The sequence below is a fragment of the Mercurialis annua genome, linkage group LG6, assembly GCF_937616625.2.
Source record: "Mercurialis annua linkage group LG6, ddMerAnnu1.2, whole genome shotgun sequence".
Classification (NCBI taxonomy): domain Eukaryota; kingdom Viridiplantae; phylum Streptophyta; class Magnoliopsida; order Malpighiales; family Euphorbiaceae; genus Mercurialis; species Mercurialis annua.
Genome location: NC_065575.1, coordinates 38,225,808 through 38,243,011, shown reverse-complemented (window position 1 = coordinate 38,243,011; position 17,204 = coordinate 38,225,808). Strand labels below are relative to the sequence as shown.

General features: G+C 35.9%; 3 protein-coding genes across 6 annotated transcripts; 2 read left to right on the top strand and 1 right to left on the bottom strand.

Annotated features, from left to right (window-relative positions):
• The first annotated feature begins 677 nt into the window (after positions 1 to 677).
• Positions 678 to 4,997, top strand: LOC126688215 (E3 ubiquitin-protein ligase HEL2). The gene is made up of 7 exons (XM_050382839.2): positions 678 to 1,074; positions 1,151 to 1,456; positions 1,893 to 2,101; positions 2,191 to 2,239; positions 2,378 to 2,467; positions 2,619 to 2,681; positions 2,912 to 4,997. The coding sequence occupies exons 1-7, from the start codon at positions 907 to 909 to the stop codon at positions 4,499 to 4,501; spliced, it is 2,475 nt and encodes an 824-aa protein (XP_050238796.1). The 5' UTR covers positions 678 to 906; the 3' UTR covers positions 4,502 to 4,997.
• Positions 4,998 to 5,061: 64 nt separating this feature from the next.
• On the bottom strand, positions 5,062 to 6,783 carry LOC126688216 (autophagy-related protein 8i-like). Its single transcript, XM_050382840.2, has 5 exons — positions 6,671 to 6,783; positions 6,542 to 6,597; positions 6,334 to 6,386; positions 5,390 to 5,508; positions 5,062 to 5,305 (listed from the first exon to the last, which is right to left on the bottom strand). The coding sequence occupies exons 1-5, from the start codon at positions 6,708 to 6,710 to the stop codon at positions 5,196 to 5,198; spliced, it is 378 nt and encodes a 125-aa protein (XP_050238797.1). The 5' UTR covers positions 6,711 to 6,783; the 3' UTR covers positions 5,062 to 5,195.
• An 81-nt stretch (positions 6,784 to 6,864) lies between these two features.
• On the top strand, positions 6,865 to 16,047 carry LOC126688213 (uncharacterized). Of its 4 annotated transcripts, none has more exons than XR_008790950.1 (20): positions 6,865 to 7,039; positions 7,124 to 7,410; positions 7,501 to 7,603; positions 7,691 to 7,773; positions 7,927 to 8,150; positions 8,232 to 8,352; positions 8,695 to 8,777; positions 9,931 to 10,140; positions 10,637 to 10,996; positions 11,327 to 11,498; positions 11,789 to 11,977; positions 12,315 to 12,524; positions 12,631 to 12,723; positions 13,200 to 13,414; positions 13,715 to 14,257; positions 14,366 to 14,446; positions 14,549 to 14,634; positions 14,774 to 15,184; positions 15,270 to 15,487; positions 15,590 to 15,690. XR_008790950.1 is itself a non-coding variant. In XM_050382834.2 (20 exons), exons 1-20 carry the CDS (start codon positions 6,925 to 6,927, stop codon positions 15,914 to 15,916), a joined length of 4,107 nt encoding a protein of 1,368 aa, XP_050238791.1. In that variant the 5' UTR covers positions 6,880 to 6,924; the 3' UTR covers positions 15,917 to 16,047. The 4 variants fall into 4 exon arrangements, 3 of the variants coding, with proteins under 3 accessions (XP_050238791.1, XP_055962170.1, XP_050238793.1); XM_050382834.2 differs by adding an exon at positions 15,853 to 16,047 and having other exon boundaries at positions 6,880 to 7,039; positions 14,774 to 15,487; positions 15,590 to 15,743; XM_056106195.1 differs by lacking the exons at positions 6,865 to 7,039; positions 7,124 to 7,410; positions 7,501 to 7,603 and adding an exon at positions 15,853 to 16,047 and having other exon boundaries at positions 7,717 to 7,773; positions 7,922 to 8,150; positions 14,774 to 15,487; positions 15,590 to 15,743.
• The last annotated feature ends 1,157 nt before the right edge of the window (positions 16,048 to 17,204 follow it).

Here is a 17,204-nt window from a genome sequence, read left to right as displayed (position 1 = left end):
TAGGTTTATTAAATTTTGGTTTGTTGATCACCAAATAATTATTTAATGAAATTAGGTCATAAACATTGCTGCTGAAATGAAAAGCACTTGGAATATGGACATGATATTTATTAAGAGACGACGACATTCGTATTCCAATTTCACATCAGCTTTTTTTAATCAGATTTTATTAAAATACCAGTTAGTGATCAACAAATTTAAATTCAGTTCCATAAAAAAAATTAAAATTTGGTACTCTTAAAAAAATTAATCTCAAATATTTTTTAAAAATTAGGCTAAAATCCTATAACCCCAATGTTTGTTTTTAATCCAAATATGATTAGTTACTTCTTAAATTATAATGACAATTTTTTTCATCAATCATTATAATTTTTTTATTGTTGTTATTTATTTCTAATGTACAATTATTTAAAATGTAATTGAATGTATTTTTATAATTTTTAATTAATTTAAGAATTAGGGTTTCTATATTTAGCAATATGAGTCCAATTGTAAATTTATAATCCAATTTTTATTTGATTTATATACAGATTAATCTATTTATTTTGCCAACATTTAAGTAAAGAAGTACACCACAAATACAAAACATTGAGATGAAGGAGATTATTATTAATTTTTTATTGTTGTTTTTGTTTGTTTTAGTTATATTATAATATAATAAATTATAAACATGAAATCAAATCGCAAATGAAGCAGAAGACTAGAGGAATTCGAAAAGCTCCACAAGTTAGAGAGACGGCCCAAAATTGAAAACAAAAAAACGTTTCTCCTCTCTCCGTCCCCAATTCTCATAATTTAATTTCTTCTCTGTAGAGACTAAACCCTAGACCTTCCAATTAACCAATCACCCATCCATTTCTCTATCTGATCACATCTGCTCTTCAATCAACCAATCAATTTCAAGACATGGACGACAGTTGCGCGGTGTGTGCCGATACTCTAGAATGGGTTGCTTACGGCGCTTGTGGCCATCGCGACGTCTGCTCCACCTGCGTCATTCGCCTCCGCTTCATCTGCGGTGACAATTCCTGCTGTATCTGCAAAACCGAATCCCCCGTTATTTTCATCACCAAGGTTAATTTTCTTCTTCTTTTGCCAATTTATGCTAAATTTCTATAATTGTCTTATCTTTTGATTTGAATGTGTGTAGGCTTTAGGAGATTATACAAGGACAATCAGTGACTTTGCTGTTTTACCATCTGAACCGAGGGAAGGTCGAGTTGGTTCTTACTGGTATCATGAGGATTCGCAAGCCTTTTTTGATGATTTGGATCAGTATAGAATGATAAAAGCCATGTGCAGGCTTTCATGCAGTGTGTGTGACAAGATGGAGGATGAGGGGACGACAGATGGGCCGAAGCGTCGAGCGAGGTTTAGGAATATAGAGCAGTTAAAAGGTCATTTGTTTCATCAACATAAGTTGCTTATGTGTAGTCTCTGTTTGGAAGGACGGAAGGTATAATCTGCATTTTCTTTGATTTTGAATTCGCATTAATTGGTTTTGTAATTTAAGTAGACTGAGATATAAGAAGGTTCACTAAGCTTAAAACTTGTTAGTTGTTACTGCATTGTCCACAATCAATCGGTAACTTAGTCTGTGAACAGCACTTCCTTATATACAGTTACACACTTGCACTTACACCCTAGGTAGCACAAACACTTTGTTCAATCAACGTGTCCCGTTTCATAAACCTTAAAATAACACTGTTTCGCCATATCCGTGTCCAAGTCTCCCGTTTTCCATGTGTCCATGCTACCTAGCTTGCACCACAAGGTTTATACACCTTCCTAACCTCCCCAAACTCAGATTATGTTCCTTTTTTTATTGCTTCATGCTTAGTTTTATTTTGGTTTTATGACCCTTCCTATTTTGTTCCGTTTAATGTTAATAGATATTCATATGTGAGCAAAAGCTATATACTAGAGCTCAGTTGAATCAGCATACGAGAACAGGTGATTCTGAAGTCGATGGTAGTGAAAGCGAGAGAGGTGGATTCGCTGGGCATCCCATGTGTGAATTCTGCAAGACACCATTCTATGGTGATAATGAGCTGTATTCTCATATGTCTACTGAACATTTTACATGTCATATATGCCAAAGGTAATGGATACTATAGTTTGTTATGATTTAATGTTCAAAAGGCATTGAAGATGCTGGATAAACTCAACAAAATTGTGCAATATGTACAGGCAGCATCCTGGACAATACGAGTATTACAAGAATTATGATGACCTTGAGGTACAATTTGCTTTTGTTTTATATTCACTTTTGTTACACAGTTTATTCAATTGTATGATTATGGCATTTCGACTACTTTAGAAATGATATGGAATCAAGAATATTTTATCTAAACAAATGAAATTAATTGGTTTCTAGATTCACTTTCGCCGGGAGCATTTCCTATGCGAGGACGAGGCTTGTCTTGCTAAAAAGTTTGTTGTCTTTCAAGCTGAAGCAGAAATGAAGGTGATTTTCTCATTATTTGAATGTTGTAAATATTGTATGATCTCTGATCTCTGCTTGTGAATCTTTGTGGATGTAGACTGTCTATTTAAATTCTTTAGTTGCTCACTTTATCAGTTCAAGCTGTTGACTTCTGCTTTTGTTTATCGTTCAGCGACACAATACTATGGAGCATGCAGGGCGTATGTCTCGTGCTAAGCGTAGTGCTGCTCTTCAGGCATGTTTGCTTTTTCTAATTCTAGCATTTTTGAGGACATGATTAATTTCCCATAATGTATTTGTTTCATTTTACTGCTTTCTTGCCTTTTTGGTTGATAGCTTACTATTTTTGCTTCAATGCTCAACCTTGTTTTTTTTTCTTTTAAACTCTGCTTGAATTCAAAAAAAGAAAAGAAAAAACACTCTGCTTTTTGACTAATTGTTTCTTGTCGATGATTGTATAATCAGATACCAACTAGTTTTCAATTTCGGCGAAATATTGAACAAGATCATCGACGAGGAAGAGGAAGGACGTCACAACGAGATCAATATGATAATCAACTTTCTACAGCTATACAAGCAAGTATGGAAACATCTCATTCAGAAGGTGCTTCCCATGGTCCATCCTCATCATCCAGCGCACAACTAATCTCTGATTATGACGATGCAAATGATTTTGATCCCTTAGTTCAGCCTTTTGAATCATTAACTACAACCGATTCTGATGCTCCTTCAAGATATCTTCAAGCCTTGGGGCATGGGTCCAGGCCTTTGCAAGAATCTTCCTTTCCTCCTCTCCTCATGAATACCAACAATAGTCAACAGGCCAAACATGAGTCGGAAGTGATGTCGAATAACACAATGGCTGCACATCTGCGACGGAAAACGAGAACTCCAACTACTTCCAGTTCAGCTCAGCCATGGACGGCACCCAGACGTGGAAATGCATCTGGTAGTTCAGTGCAGTCTAGGCCTAATCTCGTTCCTGCACCTTTGGTTTCACGAAGTCCTGCTGTTGTACCTATCCTTTCTGGTTATGCAAGTTCTATTCAGTCACAAGCTCAGACACGACCTGTAGTTCATGGACATCTCTCTAATAGTTCTCCAGGTATATTGGGAAACACCAATAAAATTGCCCATTCTGCATCAGCCCCTAATCTTTCTGACGCTGGATCATCAAAACCATCTATTTCTGAATTTCCTCCAGTTTCTGCCTCTCAAATTCGCAAGATGCCTCCGAGTAACCAGGTCTTGCTGAAAGTGGACGATGTTCATACTGCAAACAAATCATTGGTGGAAAAGATACGGGCTGCTTTTGACCAAGATGAGGATAAATATGCTTTTTTCAAAGAAGTATCTGCACAATATCGTCAGGGTTCAATTGACACTGAAAATTACCTACATTTTGTACAAGATTATGGCCTGTCCCATCTTGTTCTTGAGCTGGCTAGACTTTGTCCTGATCCTCGTAAGCAAAAAGAGCTAGTTGACGCTTACAATGCTAGTTTGAGAAGCAATGATGTGCAGAAGAATGGTGTGGGTCGTGGCAGCGACCATTCTAAAGATAATAACAGCACGAGGAAAGGCAAAAGGATAGATGGGGAAGGTAGTAGTAGTTCAAGCGATAGATTGGCAGATAGCATTATCAGCGCTGTTCGGACACTGCAGCCAAATTACAAGTCCTCAAATGAAGATGTTGAGGTGCTTTCGAAGGACGGATACCGTGGTACTAAGGGAAAGGTGCATGTGACAGCCGGTGAGAGACAAGTTGAGTTGAGAAGCCAAAATGATTCTACATCTGATGGGAGTGGATCCAATCAGAATGTTAGGGATGGAGGCGGCGTGAATAAGCAACGAAAGAAAACATCAAAATTTCAAAGGGTGAGACTTGGTGATGGCTCCATGGCGGCCCTTTTGGATCTCAAAAACTCTGGACCCGATCCTGATCCTGATCCCAGCTCAGCTGTTGACCGCTCAGGTGGTAACAATAACCCAGGTGAAGGTTTACCTGTTCGCGGAGTTTGGCGGAAAGGGGGAGGTCACAAACTATTTCCGTAATTGATGATTTTGTTTGATGGTGTATTGAGAAATGAGGCCGTGATATTTTAAGCTTCAACAGATGGAAGATTCTCTATTGGTTTGCTAGCAAATATGTGGCATCACCAAATATCAGTTTACTCAGGTTGATGAATTACAAACTTTTTTGCTCTTTTTTGTTCAAAGATTTTTTGAAATCCTGCTTCAGGTGGGTATGGGTTAGCCCCTTGGTCCTAGTGTTCATAAAAGCTATACGTGAAAAGAAGAATATGGGTAGTTTTATTTTGTCTACATTGCAGAAATATTGTATTGCTTAATTGTCTTTTACTTGAGTTCAATGCCATAGTAGATATTGGGGCTGAAGCAAAATGAGAATTCTGAAGCAGCAACCTCTGCAGAACGCACTCTCTGAATGAGTAATCTGAATTCTGTCCTTTTTGGTTATATGGATAATATTTTGAACTTGTGAAAGTGAAAAATCACCCAATTATAAATAAGACATGACGAATTTGATGGAGAGTATATTCTTTCAATTGCAAATAGAATGCGTTGTGTTGCATATGCACATTAGAATTAGACTCTAGAATTAGACTCTCATTTCTTTTATAAGGCAATCGTATACGCACGCATTTATCATTATTGAAGCATGACTCCATTCACAAATCAATACTGTTAACAGATAATTCCATGACTGTACAACAACATCATTGAAACGTTACAGGTAAAAATCGCTATCATGCCCAAAGGTTTTCTCACTGCTGTAACACATGTATAGAAATCCATCGTCGTCCTTGAAGGATTCGTAAACAGAATTCATTAGAGTAGCTGCAGATGACCAGACATGCAATAATCTAGTAAATAGTTGATCCAAAAGAATGTCAAAGGTAAATTGTATCATATCAAATTTACCTGTCTGGGGCAAGGTATTGTCAACAAATACAAAAAGAGCTATTCCGGGTGTCATTCGAAGCCTTGTGCTCAAAACATGTATGAATTGTCCAACCGACATATCTCCAGGAACCAGATATCTATAACAATCATAAGCTTTGCATCAAACTTAGATCACCAAATTCAAATATCAAATGCACCAAAGATTGCATCCAAACTCCATTTTTCTTAGAAACATGCGGGGACCAAATAATTTTATTTACAACTCTTGTTTGTGGCGAGGAATAACGCGGTTGCATCCAAACTCCATGAAGATTATAAGGACGGATTCATGATATGATACAAATGCCATGAGTCATGAATGAAAAGATTCTATAACTAATGATAACATAGTATGTCCTTAGTTATTTGTTCTTTTCAGTCGCACAAAGTTGAAACTCTCATGAATTACACGCGAATTGGCTAAACCTAGTATAGTTAGTAGGTAATATTGGTCTGATGTTGTAATCTATCTTTTTTCTACTATTTAATACTTAAGAACTTGTAATGCATCTGAAAAACTTCATCATCCAGTACTTTTGAAATCAAAACCTACTTCAAAATACACGAGAGATACCCAAAGTAACCTACTATGATGTTCGAACTACTTGTATCATTCACATCTCGTTCTCAGATATGAATACAAATAAGCTCCTGAATACCCATTCTTTTATCGAAACCTCCAGCTTCAAAAACTCAGCTGTGAGTTTCGCTATTCGCTCAAAGGACATCCGACTTTCTTATGAATTTCAGTAGTTTAACTATACGAATATAACTCATATCTTGGAAAGCAAACAAATAATTTTTCTTTATTAATTCTATCAGTAAAGTAACTAGTACCACTAAATTAACAATCAAACAAATAATCTAGTGTTTTTAGTATCATCAATTAAATAATAAAAATTGATGAAAGAAATTAAACTTACTTTTTCTTATCCATTTCAGGAAGGTCAGTTCTGGAATACCTCTCAACAATTACCTGCAAGACACCCAAAATTCTCATAACTCTCAAAGTAAATAAGACATTAGCGACAAAAGAAATTCTCTCGCCACAAAAAGCCATGTCGCCAAATTATAGGCCGCGAAAAGGATTCAAAACTAGTGACGAGAGTTGAGTAGCAAAGATAAGCTTACAGGAACACGGTCTGGATATTTGGCAATAATATCAGCAGATTCTTCAGCTCTTTGCTCTGCAATTAAAGACTGTTATAATTCATTGATTCATTTATAAAGAAGCAGTTCATAAGAGAAATTATTACTTACCAAAAGTAAATTCGTCCTTGAATAAGCTCGTCTTCCCCATTCTATCAGAGAATTAGAACAACAAAATCAAGCAGCAAACGGATAAACACGCAACTTTTGTTCAAATTAATGATAATATGTCGAACTCGAAATATTATTTTTCCTTTTCGGGTTTGAAACCGGCCCACTAATTTCCAACTCTTACCCATTTGGCCCATCAAGCCTCCTCCACTTTAAACACAAATTTTTGCGGCTGTTTGCAAGTAGCAGCAGCCATGGCGGAGCAGCAACAATGGCGGCTAAAAAGTGGACAGTATCTCGGCGAAATATCGGCTCTGTGTTTTGTTCCCTTACCGGTTCACTTCTCTTCTCTTCCTTATCTACTCGCCGGTAAGCTCTTTCACAGTGTTAATTTGTTACTTACTTGTTTAGCTCCCATTGCTGTTTATGGATTAAATATCACGTTTGAAACAGGCACAGGGTCGCAGATTTTGCTTTATAATTTGGAAGAGGTGAAGATTATAGAGTCGTTTCAAGTGTTTGAAGGCGTTCGTGTGCATGGAATTACTTGTCAATCCGTTGAAAAACTAGAAGGATCGAATTTTTCAAGGATTGATTTTAATGTAGTTGTGTTTGGTGAAAAAAGAGTGAAATTGTTTAACTTAATTATTTCCCAAAATAATAATAAATGCGTGGAGTTAAGTTTAGTTCATTCCTTGCCTAAGTTTAATCATTGGGTCTTGGATGCTTCTTTCTTGAAGGTAATATTGCCCCTTTTTACTGAATTTTCACTCAAAATTATAGTTCTTACATTGTTTAGAATCTAAACTATAGTTACTGTTTGGTTGCAGAGTGACAAGAAAGGCCATTGCATTGCCATTGGATGCAGTGATAACTCAGTTTCTATTTGGGATATTTCATTGTCTAGTTTGATTATTCAAGTCGAGTCTCCAGGTATGTTTTGAGTAGTTTAACAGTATGCTCGTTGTGTTTCTTTTTTTCTATAACCCTTATAGATCTCGTTACTTTGAAACACTGCAGAAAAGTGCCTTTTGTATTCCATGCGGCTGTGGGGCGATAATCTCGAAGCTCTGCGAATTGCTTCTGGCACCATTTTTAATGAGGTGATGAATATTTCCTTGTAACGGGATTATGCTTCTTCTCAATATATTAGAACTTTTATCATTTGTCGCATACCAGTCGTGCATTTGAATTGCATTGCTGTGTTTGATGGAATCGTTTGAGGGACGTGTTTGGTTTTATTTGGATTAGGACAGATCAGTATTTGGAAAGTCCTTCCCCATGACGGTGCTTTACCTTTGGCAAGTTCCTTGAAAGATGATATGAATTTAGACAATCAATGTTCCGACTCAGTCCAGCTCCATTGTCAGCGGTATAAAGCAGCCAATATAGGTAGACTCATTGGACATGAAGGTTCAATATTTCGCATAGTATGGTCTTCTGATGGATCAAAACTGGTTTCGGTCTCTGACGATCGCAGGTGAAAAAGTTATCTAATTATGCTTTTATATATCGTTTTGGAATGATTAAATTCAATTATACAGTTCCCTGATTGGCACAGTGCTCGTATCTGGGCAGTTGAAGCTGAGAAAAAAGAATCTGATAGCCAAGTGATGGAGACTGGTAGCACTATTTTATTTGGGCATACTGCTAGGGTTTGGGACTGCTGTATCTTTGATTCTGTAAGTTTGATAGATTTAGTTAGCTTCTTCTTTTTATATGGATATATGTCTCTTATTGTGTTAAAAAGTCCTCTTCAAGGTTAATTCTATTGTTTAGTTAGGTTGGGATACAAAACTTCAGCAAGTACCTTTCATGGAAGCTAGAGGAAGACCTCCATATAAGAATTAGTAGATGCATGTTTCATTAACAAATGCTCCACCTTTACTATCGATTTTTTTTCTTGACATCGGTGTAAATTTATTTATCGCCTTTCAGTAATTTTCTATATTATTTTTCCTCTCCATTTTGGACATGAATGTTTAATTTGTTGATGACTCTCTTTGCATCATGTTTTCTCTCAGTTAATTGTCACTGCTGGTGAAGATTGTACATGCCGTGTATGGGGGTTGGATGGTAAGCAGCTCAAGATGATTAAGGAGCATATGTAAGTTACAACTAGGTTTCTGCTTCTTTCTTGCTTTAAAGCATAGTCTTTATTTATAGTTTGAATATTTATTTGCATAAAATCTAACATGTTTAGCCTTTTTATTTATATATTTGTATTATAGTCAATTAAATTCAACTCAACTTAATTCAAATTCCAAAGTTAATTGGGATTTGTTATGTAGATTTTTTTTTTACTTTCAATCCGCACAATTTTGACAAATTTTAAACCATCTTGAATCATTATTTCCCAAGTTAATTAATTCTACCTCTCATCTTTCTTATATTTATGCTAATAACTTTTCTAACACGCTCTTCATTAGGTCTTATATGTCTGAACTATTTTAATATACCTTTCCTCAGAGGGAGCTACTTCTATTTTCTTCCTAATATATTCATTATGAATTCTATGTAATATCATATGTCTATACATCTATCTAAAAAATTTAATTATCACCATAATCATGTTGGAGGTGTATTATACTTTCATTGTTCAACACTTGCTTACCATAACGGGTCTTACAGCAGGTGATCCTTTCATTTTTGGCCTACTAATGTAATGATCCTTAATGTCATCACCAAAGTCATTAGTTCTTTGTTAATTCTGATCCTGCACTTGATCAATATTGGTATGATAAATTACTATTATCCTCTTGAAGTTATGTCAAAATTATTGCTCCAGAATTTTAGAAAATTTTGTTTCGTCAGGATATTTTAGCTCCATGTAACTGAAATCTCCTTTACGAATGAAATTTCAGTTATCTAGTACCTAAAGCTGGGGGAAACCAATGATTTTTTTAAAAATTTAGAGAGAAACAATATGTCACACCTAACATCAAAAAGGTGAGAGTGAGAGTAATTTTCTCTATTTGTATTGGTGACCAAGTTCTTGTTTCTTACTATTCTTTTGCTCATGGGAACTATAACTGCAATTGTCTTGATTGTTAGCTAATGTTTGGATTTTGGTTTTCTTGTGGATTATTAACTTGAAAACGAGAAGTAAAATGCATTGTATAGGCATATCTATGATTGCAATTACCAAGCTAACTATGAACATAATGTAGGAGCCTAGGAGGTCAAATTCTTCTTTTTAATATTTCAAAATGTAACGTAATTTAATTTCTATTAATTGATTGTGGACTCATAATGTTCAGAGGACGAGGTGTGTGGAGATGTTTGTATGACCCGAATTCTTCACTTCTCATTACTGCGGGATTTGACTCTGCAATTAAAGTGCATCAACTGCCTGCTTCTTTGCCCCAAACCTTGGGAGAACAAAACGAAAGAGAACAGTTCATTGACAGAATAGAGATATTTACTAGTCAAATTCCAAAGTCCTATGAACATACTGGACGCATGGACAGGTAATTCCAGTTAATAATCGTAGCTTCCTCCATGATAATTTCTGAAGTTGCTCATTGCCAACTAAAACATTCTTTCTCGTTAACACAGCACGTACTTTAACTTATAATAAATGGATATAAGAGTAGCAAAATGATGATTGGGGGTGGGGGGAATCTTTCTAGATGTATCTCTTACTCATTTTCCTTTTGTAACAGTAACAGTAGACAGATGGAATCTTTGCACCCACTGGTATATATGTTTCAGACCATCTCACATAGTTAGTCTTTTAATAAGCCTAAGTAAAATGGTTGAATTTTCATTAAAATAGATGCTGACTATGTATTAGTTGGGGGTGTTAGAACATCTCTGTTGTCAAACCCAACCAATGTTAGTTTACTCTTCTTTATACACCTCAATTCCTGGTTGTTCATCGTTGCCTTTTGATGTTTCCATTACGTGTTAAACTCTTTGCTAATATGGATATTTAACATGAATCTTGGCCTTTTATTGTCGCAGTAAAAGTGAATATATACGTTGCTTGCATTTCACATGTGAAGATAGTCTTTATGTTGCCACAAACCATGGATATCTTTATCATGCCAAATTGTTCCAGACACAGGATGTGAAATGGACTAAACTTGCCCAGGTTGATGAAAAAGTACCAATTGTTTGTATGGATTTGCTGTCCAAAACCTTGCCCAGTAATTCGTGCAGTGTTGATGACTGGGTTGCTTTAGCAGATGGTAAAGGAAATCTGACAATTGTTAGAGTTACTGGCAATGCTTGTACTCCTGATGCGGACTTCACTTTTACCTGGTCAGCTGGAAAAGAGAGACAACTGTTGGGGACCTATTGGTGCAAGGCGTTGGGATATAGGTATGCGCTATTCTAGTATTCCTTATGACTATTATAATAGCAATGCCTAATATGTCTCAGGTTTTCTTTCTGTCATCCCATATGCTGTGGGGTGGAGTATTTTTCTTACAATTATTAAAACATCCAGATCTTTGCTTTTTCCACCTAATTCCCTTGATAGTGTGATCCATTAATTTGTTTTATGCAACTGATTGACATTTATTCTTTTGATGTTTTCCTATCATGCCATTCTAAAATTATATACCTAGCACTATTAACCAATATATATCGTATTCTAGGTCCACCATCTAACTGAAAGGAAATTGATGATTATTAGTCTCTGATCTGCAGGTTTATTTTTACTGCTGATCCTAAAGGAATTTTAAAGATGTGGAAGTTACACGATGCTTCACTCTCTGTTTCTCACACATCTGCCAGAACTTTTGATGTGTCTCTTGTAGCAGAATTCACATCATGTTTTGGAAATCGCATAATGTGTATAGATGCATCTTCTAGTAAGGAGGTCTCTCTCTCACACACTCTTTTTGTATTTCTAATGTTATCTAGCGAAGCTGAGATGACTTGACTTTCAAGTGTGTAACGATCAGTGTGAAATGCTTTAAAGTACACAATCTAGGTTTATGTTAATGAGCATAAAAGGGTAAAGAGTGTATTTCATATTATGATCATGTGAAGTCAAAATGTAACTCCATCTGCTTCTTGAGCTCAAAATGATAAGTGCATATTGATCGTGGATCTCCTTTTTTTTTCTTTTTTTTAACCTTAATGCTCATTATGATTGAAATCTTTCAGGTTCTGGTTTGTGGGGATCTACGTGGTAATCTTGCTCTTTTTGCTCTAACAAAAAGCTTGTTGCTGGACTCACCCACTGAACCAAAAATAATACCTCCACTGAATTACTTTAAAGGCGCCCACGGAATATCAAGTGTCTCCAGCATCATTATATCTAACTCAAGTTCTAATGAGATTGACATGTGCTCGGTATGTCAAAAGTTTGTTTTATGTTATGTAATTATAATTCTCTATTTTACTGGAAGCAGTATGTTCTTACTTCATTGTCACCGGAAGAAAAAAAAAATATAACCATTAGGGATCTAGCATATCGAATTATCATCTCAAAGGGAAACAGTATTATGCGCTCTATGAGAAACAGAAACTGCTTGTCTGTTTCCTTTTCCCCCTAGAATTCAGCACCGCATAGCTTTTAAGTAATGGCATGCATTCATACATGCATGTTCCCTTATGTGCAAATGGACATAAAAATACAACACAAGGACTCATACTATAAAATTGTTTTCTATTTTGGGTCTTTGCTCAGATTGGAGGAGATGGTTGCATATGCTTTTTTGAATATGACCAAGATCAAAAAAGTTTCGAGTTTACAGGAATGAAACAAGTGAAAGAATTGAGTTTGATAGAATCATTTTCTGGCAATAATACCTCCCCTTCCGATTCAGTAAACTCTGGCTATGCAATTGGGTTTGCATCAACAGATTTCATAATCTTTAACTTAACAACTGAGGCCAAGGTAATCAATGTCTCTTTATAGTTTCTATTCGCCATGCTATAATAGAGAGGTTGCATTGCATGTGATAGTTCTTGGCATCTGAGTGTTTTCTTGAACTTGATAATAGGTTCTTCAAATTCCATGTGGTGGATGGCGACGGCCTCATTCTTATTATCTTGGTGAGGTGCCTGAGATGGATGCTTGTTTTGCATATGTTAAGGTTTGGTTTCTCCCATTTCTTGTTTTAACTGGACTCTTTTCCATCTGAAACTAACTTTAAAAGACGCTTTAAAGGCTTAAACAGTGGATCATTAGCACTATGTTAACATGCATGTTACAAGGCATAGCTCGAGTCTTCCATGAAGCTTATCTTAGGAACAAGTACCTATCTGCAATCATTTTCTTTTTATTAGATATTCTTATAGTAATAATTAGAAAGAAATTATGAAATAATGGTCACTTTTGGAAAGCTCGATCAATTAATTTTGTGGCCAATTGCAGCTAAAGGAAAATTTGCTGTGACAATGACTAATGGGATTGGTATCCTCCTATTTCGTTTCTTTAACTTAAACGCATCTTCTATTTAATATGAAAATGCCTCCATATGATAGGCATGGCAATACATAAAGACACCATTATGTTTGTTATCTTCTATATTTTTTGCTCAATTTTCCACTGTTGTTTTTCTCATGTAAGGATGAGATAATATATATTCATCGACAACGGAAACCGCAAAGTCAGAGGAAGATATTTCCCCAGCATTTGCATATTCAGTTTCATGGGAGAGAGCTCCATTCCTTATGCTTTATATCTGATGATGCCGCTGTTAAAGAAAATGGGAAGGATTGCCTTTCTGATAATTCTAGTTGGATTGCTACTGGGTGTGAAGATGGAACTGTCAGATTGACTAGGTACACAATTACTAGCAGCCAATTATACTTAGAAGCAAATAACTTCCCTCAGAGATTATTGGTTTCGTTTCTGCTTGATAATTTGTGATGGCCGGAAAAGAGCTGTCACATTTTTATGTCTACGGCATATTTGTATCATGTTTTGAATTAGTCTGATCCTTAGTTTCATCCTCTCTCTCACTGCTGCTTCTTCCAACTATCATTTATTCACCCACATTTTGTTCTTTTATCTCAACAAGTTGACAACTGTTTTTGTTCCTCCACTTGAGTAATTTATTTTGTGATGACTCATGGGTATAGGTATGAACCTGGATCAGAGAGCTGGACAACATCGATATTGCTTGGGGAGCATGTGGGTGGATCAGCAGTGAGATCACTATGCTTTGTGTCAAAGACGCACATAATTCCTTCTTTTACAACCAATTTTTCTGATGGGAGAAACAAACAACATGCTTTTGAAGAAGATAATGAGAATCTATTGTTACTGATCTCGGTTGGTGCAAAGCGGGTTCTAACATCATGGTTGCTGAGAGATAGGAGGCTAAATAAGAAAGGAAACCCATCGGCTAATCAAGATGACAATGAAAACGGAAACATGCATTCCATGGGTTCTTCCCCATCGGTGTCATTTAAGTGGCTTACCACTGATATGCCCGCCAAAAGTTGTAGTAGTAGGAAAATAAAAGATACTGATAATACTGCTAGTTCGGAAAATGATGTAGAATCTAGGTCTCTTTTGCAAGAAAATAGAGACAGAGAGTCAAAAGGTCGCCTTGATGATAAAGATGAAGATGACTGGAGATACCTGGCAGTCACTGTTTTTCTTGTGAGTGCTGGTTCCAGGTAAGATGGGAATATTTGTTAACTTTTGTTAAAGAATAAATTTATCTATCAGAACTTATTTTATGCAGTTAAAGATATAAAAACTTCTAATTGCTTTCTCCCTTGCAGGTTGACAGTCTGTTTCATTGTTGTTGCTTGTTCAGATGCTACACTTGCATTACGAGCTCTTATTTTACCACATCGGTTATGGTACTTTTGAACTATCTATGTAATGCACTCAGAGAAAATTATTGCAGTTGTCTTATTCACCATCTGTAATTTACTCCGTTTTTTTCCCCTACTTGTTTGCAGGTTTGATGTTGCTTTTTTGGTTCCTCTATCCTCGCCAGTTTTGGCATTGCAGCATGTCGTTATTCCTGCCCATCTGCTTTCTGGAGGTTTGTTTATTTGAACCGTTTAATCTGTCAGAACTACAGACTTTAGGCTGTGTCATCACAATTTCATATTTTGATAAATTGATGTCATTGTTTACCTTGCATGGGGTTGTTGATTTCTTATTTTATACTTTATTCACAGAAAGCGCTTGGACCGGAAATGCATACATTGTGATAAGTGGTGCAACTGATGGAAGCATTGCATTTTGGGATCTGACAGAGAATATTGAGTCTTTTGTAAGACAGTTGTCAGTCATCGACATAGGCAAGCTCATAAATTGTCAGACAAGGCCACGCACTGGAAGAGGAAGTCAAGGTGGACGATGGTGGAAATCATTAAATCATTGCCGGACTAGGAAAAAACCAGTTGGCGATTTAGTTTCTCCTAAATCTGAAAAGATTAGTAGCGACAATTCGGAAAACCATATTAGTGACACTGACAGCTGCAGAAACTTTTCTTCTCAAAGTTCGCATAATGTTTCCCCGGAGCAAGAAGTGAATAATGTTGATCTCATGCCCGAGATATTGGAAATACAGCCTTTACATGTTTTCAGTAATGTCCACCAATCCGGTGTGAATTGTCTCCACGTTTCTGACTCGAGAAATTCTGACTCTGGTTTTTTGTTTAATGTTATTAGTGGGGGTGATGATCAAGCCCTTCACTGTCTCAAATTCGAAAAGTCATTTTCAACCCAACAAGAATCTGAGACTGCCATTCCAAAAAACATAAATGTACTTACAAATTCTGAAAGAATGAAGAATTCTAGTCCTTACCATGAATGCCAGATCAAGAAGTATGGAATCAGATTGTCATATCATGACAGAATACTGTCAGCTCATAGCTCTGCCATAAAAGGTAAAGTTCAAAGCAGAGTCAAAAATTGTGTATGTAGAGTGCTAATATTTTGATATTTTTACTGAATTCAGTTTCCAATAATTCATTTTCAATTTGATGAAGGTGTTTGGACGGATGGCACATGGGTGTTCTCCACGGGGCTTGATCAGCGTATCCGATGCTGGCTTCTCAAGGAACAATGTATATTGACCAAGCAAACTCATTTGATCATCAGTGTTCCAGAGCCAGAATCATTACATGTCAGAGCCCGTGAAAGGTTAGCATCTGAAGCATACCTTTTCGCTAACAGTAGTTCACGGGCATTTTACCATAACATTACGTGAATAATAGAATTGTTCTACTTATGAATTCTGTATGTTATGCAGGAACCAATATGAAATTGTGGTGGCTGGGAGAGGAATGCAAATGGTCGAATTTTTTGTATCTTAGTGCTGGATGGTGGAGATGCCATCGGTACTGGAAAATTTGTCAGTTCGTCCAATTTTCTTTTATTTTTTGTGTAACAGAGTAGTAATTGTAGAAACTCCAATTTTTTGGAATGCAGTCACCATTCAATTTAATTGATTTGTGTCAGTAACGTAGAATCTTGCTACATCTGAGTATCGATAGCTATATAAACTATTTTATAGCTAGCTCACTTTCCGGGAACAAAATTAGTGGAAAAGACCAGGCATTGTTGTTTACAGGGTCGACAAGATGATCAACAAGGTTCTACAGAGGTATCTTACTGGTCACCATTGCTTGAACAAAGAAACTGAACATGGAGAACACGGCAATCTGCTCGTTCTTGATCTATTTCCCGTTAAGCTCTGCGAATGCCTCAAGATCAACAGCAAGTCCCAAGGGGTCAAAGCTACCTCCTGGGTATATGGGGTCGGTAACCTGTTTGAGAGGTCTGCCTGCAGTAGGTTAACCCTCAACTGCGCTCATGAGAGCGTGGTAACCTTCAAAATAGTAGTCTTGTTTACTATTTTTATCTATTCCAAAATAATAAGTATATGTATCTTTTAATTTACTTTTGTTCCTATTGGAAAACTCATTTGTTGATTTTTAACCAATTAATGACTATAAACTATTGATTTTGACAATCATAAATTTTTTATTTAATTTTTTTAAGGCCACACTTAATAATAATTAGGGTTGGAAAATTACAATATTATAACTAGAATAGTCATATTTTTTAATGTGCTTATTTTGGGATGGAAGGAATTTTATTTATTTATTTTAGGATAAGGAGTATTTAATCTATTATCTAAACATATTCAAGTTAAATCAAATGATGGTTGATATTCTGAAAACTTTTATTCATATTTACAAGCTAAGAAATTATTTTTATCTAAATTGATTTTTTACTATGAAATAAAAAATCTACTATCCTTAAAAATATTTTATTTTTTAATAAATGACTGCCATTGATCACCCATCACAAAATAGATTTAGGAAAGAAATATCTCTAGTAAAAGAAACTTAAGGAGAAATTGTTAGGTAGAGAGAGTCTACTACGCCATCCGTAAACTAAGTCACTCATAATGCAATACCTCATTAAAATGATGGTAATATCGTAATATCACCATTAAAATTTGGATGCATTTATTACACAATTATGCCATTATTTTAATGAGATGTTGGATTATGAATGACTTAGAGCATCTCCAATGGACTCTTCAAATATCTAAAACTCTCTATTTTAAAGAGTCCAATCACGAAATGTTCCTCC